Source organism: Phytophthora sojae (assembly GCF_000149755.1).
Source record: "Phytophthora sojae unplaced genomic scaffold PHYSOscaffold_1, whole genome shotgun sequence".
NCBI classification, from domain to species: domain Eukaryota; phylum Oomycota; class Peronosporomycetes; order Peronosporales; family Peronosporaceae; genus Phytophthora; species Phytophthora sojae.
In genome coordinates this window covers 4,099,965-4,113,659 of record NW_009258115.1, presented here as the reverse complement: position 1 = coordinate 4,113,659, position 13,695 = coordinate 4,099,965, and the positions used below count along the sequence as shown (strand labels likewise).

At 53.8% G+C, this 13,695-nt stretch overlaps 8 protein-coding genes across 8 annotated transcripts; 2 read left to right on the top strand and 6 right to left on the bottom strand.

The window, feature by feature from the left end:
* Positions 1–94: 94 nt before the first annotated feature.
* On the bottom strand, positions 95–1,627 carry PHYSODRAFT_476501 (hypothetical protein; the record flags this gene model as incomplete). The annotated part of the gene is made up of 1 exon (XM_009516646.1): positions 95–1,627. The coding sequence occupies one exon, from the start codon at positions 1,625–1,627 to the stop codon at positions 95–97; it is 1,533 nt and encodes a 510-aa protein (XP_009514941.1).
* Positions 1,628–2,675: 1,048 nt separating this feature from the next.
* PHYSODRAFT_475742 (hypothetical protein) lies at positions 2,676–4,211 on the bottom strand (the record flags this gene model as incomplete). The annotated part of the gene is made up of 1 exon (XM_009516645.1): positions 2,676–4,211. One exon carries the CDS (start codon positions 4,209–4,211, stop codon positions 2,676–2,678), a length of 1,536 nt encoding a protein of 511 aa, XP_009514940.1.
* Positions 4,212–5,265: 1,054 nt separating this feature from the next.
* Positions 5,266–6,105, bottom strand: PHYSODRAFT_261613 (hypothetical protein; the record flags this gene model as incomplete). Its single annotated transcript, XM_009516644.1, has 1 exon — positions 5,266–6,105. One exon carries the CDS (start codon positions 6,103–6,105, stop codon positions 5,266–5,268), a length of 840 nt encoding a protein of 279 aa, XP_009514939.1.
* Positions 6,106–7,451: 1,346 nt separating this feature from the next.
* On the top strand, positions 7,452–7,946 carry PHYSODRAFT_467906 (hypothetical protein; the record flags this gene model as incomplete). Its single annotated transcript, XM_009516643.1, has 2 exons — positions 7,452–7,720; positions 7,760–7,946. The coding sequence occupies 2 exons, from the start codon at positions 7,452–7,454 to the stop codon at positions 7,944–7,946; spliced, it is 456 nt and encodes a 151-aa protein (XP_009514938.1).
* A 341-nt stretch (positions 7,947–8,287) lies between these two features.
* On the bottom strand, positions 8,288–9,064 carry PHYSODRAFT_472201 (hypothetical protein; the record flags this gene model as incomplete). Its single annotated transcript, XM_009516642.1, has 1 exon — positions 8,288–9,064. The coding sequence occupies one exon, from the start codon at positions 9,062–9,064 to the stop codon at positions 8,288–8,290; it is 777 nt and encodes a 258-aa protein (XP_009514937.1).
* A 569-nt stretch (positions 9,065–9,633) lies between these two features.
* On the bottom strand, positions 9,634–10,290 carry PHYSODRAFT_293435 (hypothetical protein; the record flags this gene model as incomplete). The annotated part of the gene is made up of 1 exon (XM_009516641.1): positions 9,634–10,290. One exon carries the CDS (start codon positions 10,288–10,290, stop codon positions 9,634–9,636), a length of 657 nt encoding a protein of 218 aa, XP_009514936.1.
* Positions 10,291–10,960: 670 nt separating this feature from the next.
* PHYSODRAFT_293434 (hypothetical protein) lies at positions 10,961–11,714 on the bottom strand (the record flags this gene model as incomplete). Its single annotated transcript, XM_009516640.1, has 3 exons — positions 10,961–11,206; positions 11,310–11,595; positions 11,671–11,714. 3 exons carry the CDS (start codon positions 11,712–11,714, stop codon positions 10,961–10,963), a joined length of 576 nt encoding a protein of 191 aa, XP_009514935.1.
* Positions 11,715–12,777: 1,063 nt separating this feature from the next.
* On the top strand, positions 12,778–13,403 carry PHYSODRAFT_293433 (hypothetical protein; the record flags this gene model as incomplete). Its single annotated transcript, XM_009516639.1, has 2 exons — positions 12,778–12,821; positions 12,890–13,403. 2 exons carry the CDS (start codon positions 12,778–12,780, stop codon positions 13,401–13,403), a joined length of 558 nt encoding a protein of 185 aa, XP_009514934.1.
* Positions 13,404–13,695: the final 292 nt, after the last annotated feature.

Genomic DNA, 13,695 nt, shown 5'->3' with positions numbered 1-13,695 from the left:
ACTTCCATGACGCCTAGCAACACAAACCTTCAAGTACTAAAAGGAAACACAACTGGGGAATCAATTACATGTAAGTGTTCACTAGGAATGTATCCTACATGACGAGCGGGTCTTCGAGTACCGAGATGTTGCGGTGTTTGAGTGTCACCAGCTCCTGCTGGTGCTCCAAGCCCAGGAAGTTCGTCATGAGCTTGTTCAGGTATGTGTTCTCGTGGACGCCCTTGCACATGCGCTCGAAGAGCAGCGGGCCCTTACAGTACAAGTTCACGTCCGTGCCAACGTGGCCCACCGTAGTCCAGTCCACGGCAGCACGCAGGCTGATCACGTGGCCCAGCTCAATCATGACGTCCTCCAAGTCCCGCGTCTCGTCCACCGCCGTCGCAATTTGCGTGACGAGCTCGACCACCTCTTCGTCCGTGACCGTCGTGACGTTGGTGTAGTTGGTTAGGAGGGACTTGGACGAAGTAAGCAGAGCTGCCTTGCACGTCTCATTGGCTCCAACAGCACAGTCGCCACCCTCAAGAACAACCTCCAGCTGCTCCTGCATGGCCTCCGTCGACATGTTCTGAAGCTGCAGCTCGGTCGGGTACCACGCGTACGGGTAGGCAGGGCCGCGTCCGAGCGTGAGACCACCAGTGCCGTGGTCGGCAGCCGACAGCATCGCCGTGTTGGGGGACTGCTCCACGTGGTTAATCACCACAGCAACGGACTCATCGAAGGCAATCGCCTCCTTGGCCATAGTGCCAGGGTCGTTCGAGTGGCCAGCGTGATCCACACGAGAACCCTCGATCATGACGAAGTAGCCGTGCTTCTTGGCCTGCTCGTTCTTGCGGAGGAGACTCAGCACAATGTCCACCATCTCCGGGAGGCTTGGCTCGCGGGAGGTGGTGTTGCTGGCGGCGAGTTCACGGAGACGGTCGACCTCGTACGACATGTGGTCCTCGTGGAAAAGACCGAACAAGCGCAGCGCTCCCGACTCCTGGTTAGCCGACTGGTAGTCGAGCAGGTCCTGGTAGTTGTTGGCAACAGTGTAGCCGTTAGCGTGCAAGTCTTCGAGCATGGAGTCGTTGAAGTGCTTCCGGCCACCGCCAAGCAAGAAGTCCAGGTTCTTGTTCGCGACGTACTGCGCAGCAATGTCGTCTTCCGAGTCGCGGTCAATGACGTGAGACGCGAACGACGCGGGGGTGGCGTGGGTCACGCGGCAGGTGACGATCATACCGGTGACCATGCCACGCGCCTTGGCTGCCTCCAGCACAGTGCCCAGCGGCTGCTCGTACGTGTCCACAGCAATAGCCGAGTCGTACGTCTTGTAACCCGTCGAGTAGGCAGTGGCGGACGCAGCGGAGTCCGTGATGTAGCTCGTGGAGGAGTGCGTCTGGACGGTGCCCATGAGGTGCGGGTCAATGTGCAGCCGAGTCTTCAGGGTCGGGTCGAGAACAGTTCGCGCAAGGGTGAACACGTTGGGTCCCGTGCCGTCGGGAATCATCATGATGACACTGCGCGGGGTTTCTTCATTCTCGTCGAAGTTGTAGTCCACGTCGACGGTCTTGTACTCGTAGTGGGTGGCGGCGTTGGCGAGTGTCGCGAACGCAGCGCATAAGGCCACAACGCGAGAGATGCTAAGCATCACTGTGGCAGGTTGGGGGTTGGCGCGAGTGTGCAGTTCGAGGAAAAATGGAGAATGGTCGAAGGCTTTCACGAGCTACAGCCCCAGCACGGCACCGTACTTGATACGGAGCCCTTCATCCGTCAGGCATTGCGGAGGGAGCACTGGCGATGGTTGACCTGTGTGCACAGTGGAACTCACACGCAGAGATTCTTCAACAGCTGTGGACTGGGGGATTCCCGGCGAGTGTTGCCGCGAATCTTGCTTGAAGCTCGAGAGATTAATTAATCTGGCCTTTTTAGTCGGGATCGCCTTTCGTGGGCAAAGGAGGGCCATTCGCTCGGTTCGATCGTTTCGATGATCCCGTGCCACCGAATCCCTGGCGCAACGACGGGATCTCCGCGCCTCACGTGCGAGCGCAACTCGCCCAAAGATTCTAAACGTGAGGGCAGTGCGTGCACAACACAGCTTCGAAGGCCCGTGGTGGCTCGCTAAGAGCTTATTCAACAGATCGGCTGCACGAGGAGAGCATCGCCATTGAACCGCAGTGAGACCGTGATACAGTAGTCAAGGTCTCGCTTCAGCTGAAGCATCTATCAGCAAGGGGATGGAATCTAGCTCGCTGAGATTTCGTTTGCGGCATCTTAGTCACACACTACAGTACATGACCAGCATCTTAAAATTCAAGCGCTGTCGGTTCGGATGGACAGAATAGCGATTGCTTTCTCTTTCAGCTAAAGCCATGCACTGTTCACGCCGGACTTGGTGCCAACTGACCCTGTGTCTGTTGTGTCGCCTCGAGGCTGCCGTCGCGTTGTGGAACCACAGATCTCGAAACGGAGCTCCTACCAGCGTCCATCTCAGTGAAAGCTTTCACTGAAAATCTGGCTCATTCCGTGACTTGGCCCAGATCTTCAACCACAAAGTGGGCAAACTTCCTTGCATGTATTATTTGAAGTGAAGTTGCCGTAGTAAACGTAGCACTTTGCTGCATTGAATCCGAGTGACAAGTTATTATGTTACGTTTATTTATCTTTGAACAGAAGTTGCAGGCTGGAACTCGCAAGGATCAGAATGCCAGCGGGTCTTCAAGCACGGAGATGTTGCGGTGCTTCATCGTCTCGAGTTCCTGCTGATGCTCCAAACCCAAGAAGGACGCCATCAGTTTGTTCAAGTAGACGTTCTCATGCACTCCCTTGCACATGCGCTCGAAGATCAGCGGACCCTTGCAGTACAGATTCACATCCGTGCCGACGTGGCCGACGGTGGTCCAGTCGATCCAAGCTGGCGCACTGATCACGTGCCCCAGCTCGACCAGGACGAAGTACAGGTCGCGCGTCTCGTCGACGGCGGTGGCGATCAACGTCGTGAGCTTGGCCACCTCCTCGTCCGTCACGGACGTCACGTTGGTATAGTTCGCCAGCATCGCCTTGGCCGACTCGAGTAGAACGGTCTTGCACGTTTCGTTGGCTCCCACCGCACACTCGTCGCCGGCCAGAATTGCGTCCAAGCGCTCCTGCATGACCTCGGTCGACATGTTCTGGAGCTGCAACTGGGTGGGGTACCAGACGTAAGGGTACTCCATGCCGCTGCGTCCGAGCGTGAGTCCACCAGTTCCGTGGTCGGCAGCAGACAACATTGCGGTGTTCGGAGACTGCTCAATGTGGTTGAGCACGACGGCCACCGTCTCGTCGAAGGCAATCGCCTCCTTGGCCATCGTACCGGGGTCGTTCGAGTGGCCAGCGTGGTCTACACGGGAACCCTCGATCATGACGAAGTAGCCGTGCTTCTTGGCCTGCTCGTTCTTGCGGAGGAGACTCAGCACGATCTCCACCATCTCTGGCAGACTCGGCTCGCGAGCAGTGGTGTCGTTGGCGGCCAGCTCACGAAGACGGTCGACTTCGTACGTCATGTGGCTGTCCTTGAAGAGGCCGAAGAGGCGAAGCGCACCCGATTCCTCATTCGCTGACTGGTAGTCGAGCAGGTCCTGGTAGTTGTTGGCAACAGTGTAGCCGTTAGCGTGCAAGTCTTCGAGCATGGAGTCGTTGAAGTGCTTCCGGCCACCGCCAAGCAAGAAGTCCAGGTTCTTGTTCGCGACGTACTGCGCAGCAATGTCGTCTTCCGAGTCGCGGTCAATGACGTGAGACGCGAACGACGCGGGGGTGGCGTGGGTCACGCGGCAGGTGACGATCATACCGGTGACCATGCCACGCGCCTTGGCTGCCTCCAGCACAGTGCCCAGCGGCTGCTCGTACGTGTCCACAGCAATAGCCGAGTCGTACGTCTTGTAACCCGTCGAGTAGGCAGTGGCGGACGCAGCGGAGTCCGTGATGTAGCTCGTGGAGGAGTGCGTCTGGACGGTGCCCATGAGGTGCGGGTCAATGTGCAGCCGAGTCTTCAGGGTCGGGTCGAGAACAGTTCGCGCAAGGGTGAACACGTTGGGTCCCGTGCCGTCGGGAATCATCATGATGACACTGCGCGGGGTTTCTTCATTCTCGTCGAAGTTGTAGTCCACGTCGACGGTCTTGTACTCGTAGTGGGTGGCGGCGTTGGCGAGTGTCGCGAACGCAGCGCATAAGGCCACAACGCGAGAGATGCTGAGCATCTTAACTGGAGATCTACACGCGAGCGAGCAAATTAAAGAATGATGGAGCATGGGGTAGACGACCAACGGATAGCCAACCATCCGCGTGCTCACAGGTCACATGCAATTGATACGGAGGCCTGCACCTATCAACTATGCGTGCGGATACATGTATCGCATTTTGTGCTTCTCGCCTTCCAAGCTGGACCATTCGTTGCGGAGATCCTCAATTAATCACCATCAAAGATTAATTTGTTAAGTGATTGTACCAGCAAAGTAGGGACACAGCGGGTCGACGCCGAGCTGCATCCTATCACTTTGTATACGATAGCCTGCACTTCAATGTCTTTCACTTGGCTCATGATCGCCAAGTGCGATCTTGCCGTCAGTTTGCACAGGCGTTTTTGCGCAATCGAGAGCAAAACTATGATGGGACTTGGTCTGTTGAGTCAGGACCCACTCACATCAAATAGGGAGTCGAACATCTCAAAAACGCCAAAAATAATGAGCAAAACCGAGCCAGAATTCTGAGCAGCAAAGTGTCGAAAAGATGAGCCATTTTGGAGGGGAGTGGCATGTCGATCCCTCCATTTTTCGGACTTAGTCGAGTGGAGGGAACTTTTCCGCCATCTGTCCCACTACAGATCCCGACCAGTTTCTTCAACAAATGATGGTGTGTAACTTTGTAGGGAATACTGATTATGCAAGAGACATGCGATACCAAAGTTGATAGTGAGAAACAAGGTAATTTGATGTAGCCCTTTCTAACAGCATTGAATAGCTAGAACGTGTATCACAGGATATTGTACAATAGGATAATTTGGAGGTATTTGTAGAGGAGGGAACAAAGAAGGGAATTGCTTGTCTCTGAAATGAGCAGCTCATTTCAGAGATAAGCCACCTCCGGAGGTGGCTTGTTTCAGAGTTAAGCAAAACGCTGTCGAGATTGTGAGCACGGCCAAGCTCAAAACTGGAGCACGTTTTTGGCAATGCTCGACTCCCCCTAATGCATCCTACTCAAAGCAGGCAATGACTTGGATATTACGAATGCTAATCCAACTCGTATAGGCTAAGCCTACGCTTCCTCAATGAGAAGCGGCAGAAATTCGGCTGTACCAAGGCTGTACTCACGGTGGCCGATCACGCGGAGAAGTGCAGCGCCAAACACACTGTGCGAGACAACGCCCACACGTTGCGCCGACACGTCAGAAAACAGCACTTCCAGGAACTTGTTCGCGCGGGCCTCCAGCTCAGAGTCCGTCTCACGGTGGTCCGGAGTCCACCACGGGTCTGCATCCGATTCAAATCCACTGAAGTCCAGGTCTGGGTATTGCCGCTTCTTCTCCGAAATGCTGCGACGCTCGTCACAAGTGTCAACGCCCAAGATCTCTCGAGGCAGCTCCAAAGGTTTGCTGCTAACGTTCTTCTGGCTCTGGTAGGCGATGGTAAAAGTCTTCAGTGCACGCTCGAGCGGGGACATCAGCACGTGCTCGAGGTGTAAACCACGGCTGGTCTCTGTGTTGAGCCTTGCTGACGCTTCAGTCGCTTGCTGGACGCCTTTGGGGGTCAATGGCGCATCCAAAAACTCCGGCAACTTGCAGTAGTACGAGTTCCACGCGTCACTGCCGTACTTTTCGATGGCCACGTTGTGTGTCCCCTCTCCGTGGCGCAAAAATACAACAAGCTTCATGCGAGCGCCACTCGGATCCATCGCAGCTTGGACGTCTTCCCACGTTTTCCCTTCCACGAGACCCATGCGAGGTGCATTCGAAGCTGGAACAGGCACAGTTGGGTCTCCTTGAGCGAAGAATCCACTGTGGTGGCGGAAACGCGAAGATGCCGCCGAATTCCCCACCACAAGTAGCGCGAAGATGACCGTGAACGACGAGGCCAGCACTTGACCCCGGGACAGCATTGTCTCTCTTCGTTAACGTCTGGAAAGGGTGTGGTGGAGCGAGAATTAAGAAATAAGAAGCGGCTGAAGTTCCCACAAAGTCTCCGATTGCAGGGAAAATGACGTGACTTGGTCGATAGATGGTTCACGGTAGCATCAATCATGATCAGGGGTTCATACCAGCTCGAGTTTAGCTGGTATCGGGTATCTCGTCTTTCTGACGAAGCTGATATCAGCGATACTGATACTAATATCAATATCATATCAATATAATGATACATATATTGATAAAAATTGTACCTGCAGCAATTTGGCTAATGTCGCCGTCTCCTATTCTTTTGCAGCACTTCCTTGTACTCGGGCCAATTAGCCTTCATCAAGCACATCGTCTCGACCCGGTCGTTATCAAGCTGGGTTCCCAACTCGTTCTCCACATAGCCACTAAGACTGAAACATCGCTCTTGGCACACGGTAGATAGTGGTTTGGGGAGACAGATTCTCAAGCTTATTTTCAACCGAAAAGGGATGATCCTTGTGAGCTCTGAGCATGTGCTTCCTGGGGTTAGCAGTCGTCTGTTGCCGCATTAAGCATGATCTCCGTCCAGAAGAGGTCGGGTCCGTGCTTTTTTGTGTGCTGCGCACACGAGACAGATGTGGGTGAACGAGCTGCTTTTCTTCTTTGTGTCAGGAATCGGAGTAGCAAGTACACGATGAACTCCCAGACAAGAACAAACATGTTCTGGTTTGAGTGACGCACAGATAGTGGAATACCAACTCGACTCCAACTTCGCCTTCTTTATCTCTACGGTCACGATCACTGGGCGACGTATCCTCGTCGGCCATTCTCTAGAGAGCGCGCACGCAACCGAACCGAGATGGTAGTAGTAGATTTGTACTTGCCGTGGGCTTGTTGGGAGAAGTGGCTATATGCAAGTAACTATGTGCGGTAGCGCACATGGAAATAACCTGGTTGGTGAAATCTACACTAGGCCGCAGGATATCGATATTTATATGCCGAAAAGTATCATTGGATCTCGATACAGCACCACCACCAATACAGTAATGTGCGTCAATAAGGGACGTGTGGCAACTAATATCCTTACATACATTATATACAGCTGTTAGTCAAGAACACAGCTAACATTGATTTAAGTTAACTTTCGACAGGATCCTGGCGCTATTGGCTGGTTTCGCAACGAGCGCGACTACGTGATTGGCTAGTGAGGTCAGATCTAGCCAATCAGTGATTGAAGCTACCATTTGAATTCGGGCGCAAACATAACTCCTTCCCTCCAACCCGCTCAGCGCGATCTCCAAGCACAACGGAATCTGCCACAACACCAGCGCTCTACCCATCCACCCACCTCATGAGCACCTCCTCCAAGACTAGAACTCGCCTCACCCAGCAGCAGAAGCTGCGTCTGATCAAGAAGGCTGAGAGCTCCCCCGCTGTCAAGCATGAAGACCTGGCCCTTTGGGCCAAAGTCGAGTTCGGTCTGCAAAGGCCCCCTGGGAAAGCCACCATCGGCCGCATCATCTCGGGGCGTATCGCGCTGTTGCGCCAGCCTCACGGAAGTGCTCAGCGCAAGAACAAGCCGTCTCCGTTCCAGCTACAGATCGATCAAAACATCGTCGAGTTCATCATGCTTGCAGAGGCGGAGGGCATTTGCCTCAGCGGTGCAATGATCGTCTTCTATGCTACGGTGCTAGCCAAGAAGTTGGGCATCCCTAGACATACAGTCGACTTACTAACTGCCATGAAGTGGTGCGAGTCTGCGTGGGATAATGTGTCAGCTTCTACGATTCAGAAGTGCTGGTTGCACTCCACGCACATTAGTAAAAGCAGTGTCATTTATTCTTAACTAAATCAATACATTGTTCTTTCTTTTTCCACTTGTTCGCCTTAATAGCCTTTACACTCCTATTCATATCAGAGGTCCCTTATTGACGCACATTACTGTATCAGGTGATACTGATACAAGTATCCGGCCATACAGTATCGATATTTACAGGTATCAGCCTTGATATGAGCCCCTGATCATGATGGATGTCTGTGTAGCAATGACGGAAGGCGCGAAGTAAAGTCTCTGATCCCATGCACGAGTTGTATCTAAGTCATTTACACACGCAAGCGTCAGTCATTTGTTGACGGCCGACAAAAACACTAAAAAGCTATGCAAAAATGCAGTATCTACCCATCTAGCTATGCGTCCTGTTGCAGCTCCTCCTCGGTGGCGTCCGTGATGAGAAGCGGGATGAACTCGGCGTTCCTCGGTCGGTAGTAGCGGTGGCCCACCGCCGCGAAGCAGCCGCGGCTGAAGCCGCTGTGCGACACGACGAGCACGCAGCTCTCGGGGGACTCATAGAAGACCTCGTCCAGGAACTCGGCGGCGCGCGCGGCGATCTCGTCGCTCGTCTCGCGGTGGTCGGGCCGCCACCACGTGTCGTTCTCGCTGGCCACGTGGTCGAAGTCCAGCTGCGGGTACGCGGCCTGCTTGGGGGTCAGCAGCTTGCGGCGGTCGCAGTTGACGACGCCCAGCGTCTCGCGCGCGAGCTCCACGACCGACACGGGGATGTCCCGCAGGTGCGCGAACACGCGGTCGTACGTCTGCAGCGTGCGGTCCAGCGGGGACACGAACACGCGCTGCAGCTCGAGCCCGCACTTGGCGATCTGCTTCTCGAGCATGAACGCGGCGGCGTCCGCCTGCTCCTTGCCATGCGCCGTCAGGGGGGCGTCGATGAACTCGGGGCGCATCTCGTACTGCTGCTCCCAGAGCTTGTCGCCCACGCGCGCCTTGGTGGCGTTGTGCGTGGCCTCGCCGTGGCGCAGCAGGATCACGAGCTTGATGCGGCGGCCCGGGTGCGCGAGCTCGAACTTGCGCATGAAGGCGTAGACGTCGGGCCACGCCTTGCCGTCCACGAGGCCCATGCGCATGGGCGGGTCCCCCATCTCGTCCACGGGCTCGTCCGACACGCCCATGAGGAAGAACCCGGGCACGCAGCGAAGCTGCTGGTGGTGTTGCTGGTCACGGTGCGGCATTGTGACTGGTGTACGTGTTGCTGCTGCTGCTTGGGGTCCTCCTCGTGCCTACGTGGGGACGAAACGGACAATGGGGTTCTGTTTTTTTTTCGGTATCGGAGACTCTCGGACATAAGAGGAATTGGTACCACGTACCAAGTTGAAGCAAATGTAGCCATGTGCTGAAGATTGTGTGCCGATGATTATGTGCCTGCCATCGACGGCACACATGACGTGGAGAATACCCATGTAAGACAAGCAGCACTTGCTTGGACGTACCGTAATGATATCACGCTGACGCTTGGGCGGATCCAAGTCGGCCTCAGCTGAGATTGATATACCCTGGGTACTGGACGTCGAATAGAACAAGATTGAATCTAACGTCGATTTCTTTTTGGGTTCTAGCTACCGGGATACAACTACCGGTAGCTGCACTTGTAAGCGACAGCGAAGTACGCAGGTCTTGCGTGGTGATAGCAGGTTGAAGTGGGGTCTCGTCTGAATGCTGACGGTTCGAGTCGGCTTTGCAGCTAGACTATCGTCTGACCGATTGCAACAAGAAACTGGGTGGCGATGCACAGCTTTTCCTGTCGATAGCGTCCAGGCTGTTGGCTCCCCACATCGCTCGACACAGAGCCGCAGATTCCAGGACCTGGAACGACGTTCAATTTGCGCTTACACGTCGTCGTGGATGACGCCGTGCCAACAGTGTACGCGAATGGAAGTTGAAAGGCTGCAAGGAGCTCAACATCCCCGTAAATTCTCAACGCGGTGGTGGGTTTGCTCCAAGCTCGAGCGTTTTCAACGTACATCCTCGACACTTGCTCGCGGGTCATCGTGGCCGATCGACTTGTTGGAGCAGACTTGGAAGATGTTGTCACGGGTGCAGTTGAGGCCGCAGTGTATTTCTCCAGGTCTTGAGCTGCTGCCATTGCTTGGATGAGCGCAATCTGCCATTTCGAGCGCTCGAGCGAGTTGGACGCGCGCACGACGAGGCACTCGCGCGTTTTGCCGTATCGGAGCCGGATCGTGTTGTGGGCAGCTTCTCTGCGGCGGCACTTTACAAGTCGCACTCTGGAGTCGATTGGGATCGACAGTCTACCGCCCGCGATGCGTGGGCGATGGATGATGAGGTTGAACGGGGCTTCGATGGAGGAATAGCCATTGGCAAGTACGGGGATTGACATTTGCACAAGGTACACGGTGCTTAAAAACCTGCAGCCGTACGAAATTTGGTGGTAAGCACAACGGGAGCTATTGACCATTTACAGTGAGCAAACAATAGTTTTACCAGAAGAGCCCATAAGACTGAATGTGCAGGGTACCACACGTCATGGTGGTGCTGGTTGCTTGGTTGTTGTGTCAGCGAGCAAATCGGGAAATGGCCTGGAAAACTCTGAGCTTCGGTCGCGTGATGATTGAAAGCCTTATTTGTGTGGTGACTTACCAGCGTTGCTCATTAACAAACTAGATAACTACGCTCAAGATCAGGTGACGCCTGAATTCTTGTTGTTACCCTACCGAACTGAGTGCGGGCGTTCGGTGACCCAGGCGTGACGAGAACCGCTCAGACCCAGCTTTTACTTGAAAGAGGCGTGGATATATGTATCGTTAATGGTGCTTCATGTTGCCCATGTGACCCCACTGAAATGTCTGCTTTGTGGTGGTGAATCACTTTGGACTTTCGTCTGAACTGAAGTTGAAGGAAGTGTTGGTCGTCACAATGTAATAATACACAATGCAGTTTTAAGATCATGCTTCTCAACCAAATAATATTTTTTAAAAATGACTGAGTTACAGGTAAACAATAATTATGCGGACTCTTGGACAGACTGCCAAGTTGGCTGCTTCTCTATCTCAGCTGATAGCTGGGGGGAATGGTACGAGCGGCGCTCGTTGCTGTTGCGGTGATGGCCACCTAGTGGGAATACAGCTGGGTCGAGCACCGTTCGGAGTCGGTTGAAGACTAGCGATGTCTGCACTAAACTGTCGCGTCTCCGTCGCCACTTGAGCCCATTGAACAGCTACGTCGTCGTAGCCCTCCACGAGCCGCTTGATAGCGTCGAGTGACTGTGACAGGCGTGGAGCCATTACGTCGTCAGTCTGCAAAACTCGGGAGTAACGCGGTTGAGCGACTGGCGAGCTTCTGCACGTGACCTCCAACGTTTGTTGGGATGTGGCAGTCGTTTGGTCCTCGGAAGGGTACCAGTGAAGACTTGATCGCTGTGGTCCATTCCTTGTATTCGACAGTGTTAGCCGCACGCATCACAAGCTGCTTGCCGCGTCGGCCGTACTGGAGACGGATGATGTTTTGCGCGAGGTCTTTCGTGAAGCATTGGGTCAGTCGAACCGTGCTATCGAGTGGGATGACTAAGAGGCCACCAGCGAAGCGTGATCGCTGGATGATCAAGGCAAAACCCGAAGTCTCGGGATCTTTGGTCGCGGCGCGCGCCATCGAGGAGGCACGGGCGATGCATACGCTAGTGAGCAGCCTGGATCCATCAATTCAAGTCAAAGATGGTGGGGATTAGCGGGGATATGCGGCTAGGCGGCTATTTGACACGTACCAGAGGAGGCCACAAAATTGGATCTGCAGATTACCGGAGGTCATAGCGGTAGCCGCAGTAAGGAGCGGGGGAGGGGGAATGTATTCTTGACGGGGAAGGTCTGGAAATGATATGAGAACTGAGCGGTGGGCCAAAAGTTTGGATCCTCCTTTCACGAGACAAAAAGGTTCAAGTAAAGTGTTTTACAGACACAGTTCGCTTTGTTCACTTTTGTGAACGCGTATTCTCGCAGGTAATTATTGGCCTGCCCAGCAGTTTGATACACGGCGACTGCAGTTTTTAATTACAAGTCGTCAAGCAAGTGAGAACAAGACGCTTTGAGTGGTTTTCGTGGGTTGGAGTCAGCTGTAGGAAATCTGAAGTTACCCTGACAATGGCTTAGCTGCTGGAACTTTTTAGTTTAGAAGTGCCATGTGGAGCCTGAATCCATCCGCTGACCACAAGCTCATGTGGCCTCTTTGCGGTGACGACGGCTACCAGAGACCAACAAAGGTGAACCCGCATTGATGATACGTCCGCAACTCTGTCCAGTAAAAGCGAGTTTTCGTCACGCTTGACATTTCGGTAGTGTGGCAAAAAGAATTTGGCCACCGCATGATCTTAAATGTAGCCATCAAAGTCACGAGGCTGTCAAAGCAAGTCGTATCTTGACCTAATACATGCGTGTAGGTAGACAGACACGTGAGTAATAGCTGTGGCCAGCCTTTAAGTTCAAGCTTCCGATGTCAGCATAAATCAAGGATCAAGCTTGTATACGCCGACGCCAGCGATCCGGATCCTATCAGCTCAGATCCGGCGACTCCTACCGAGCTGTTGTGGCAACAAACCAATACAACAACGGTCCGAGCCTGTAGTTGCTAACTCCAAGAACAGCCTTGACGCGTTGATCACTGGATTCGGAGACCCTCTTACTGTAGTAACGCAATTCAGCCCCGATGAATTCTATCTGCCATCTCATTCATCGTGGAACTTGATCTCTACGGGCCCACTTCGCGAAAGCTAAGGGGGATCTTTAGCTCGTCATTTCCTAATTTACTGCCAAACTCCAAGCGAGTATCAGTCTTTGACCAGCTTCACCCACAAGCTACTACTTCTACCATCACCGCAATGACGTGCGGTAAATTCCACGTTCAATCGTGCAGCCTCATTTGGTAAGTTTCCTTCCATACACTCGAAATTTCCAAGTACTGACGGCGTGTTGGGATGTTTGCGCTTGCAGGTTCCTCAGCACCATCTACCTGGTTCGCACTGCGCTACCAAAACGAAACACCGAGGCTGCTTTTAACCTCGTTATCCAGCGTCCACGCGTCGCGGGCGGCACACTGACTATCCCCCTCGACTCCACCGTCAAGATCGTGAACGATATTGGCAGCGACACAGCACGCAACATCATTCGTCTGGAGCACGGCTCAAGCTGCAAGCGTCTGGTGATGAGGGCGTCGAGCTCAGTGGAGCACGAGAGATGGCTTTACGCTATCGCGACGGCTACGACGCAGTTTGTGGAGCACACCACAACTTGCGACTCATTCGACACTTCCGAGCGCCATCGTGCGAAGAATTCACAACCAGCGGTCACGACACAGCAACCCGCTCAACACGCAACACGCTCACAAGCCTCCCATGTAGCTCCAGCCAACTCAAGCTGCTCACTCGGACGAATGCTTCGGCAAAATGTCCCGAATGTCATGCAATTCTTCACGACCGTCGGCCAAATCATCGCGGCGGCTACCTAAGCCTCCACTTTAACAGGTGACGGCAGTGGAGCATACTTTCTCCTGATCCTTCACGGATACTTTCATTAAGCAATACCATCTCTCGATGACATACCCTCGACGCAAAGACACCCGCTAGTTCTAACGCGATAATTGTTCAGCTAAAGAATCCCTGCAACAATCGCAACGGTCGATAAGCTTACAGTGGCACCTCCCTAAATGAACCCCTCTAACTGACTATGTGTTCCCTATCTGGTTAGGATTCCTCGACTGCAAACGGGATTATATGGATTTCACTATAGGTGTTCTATAA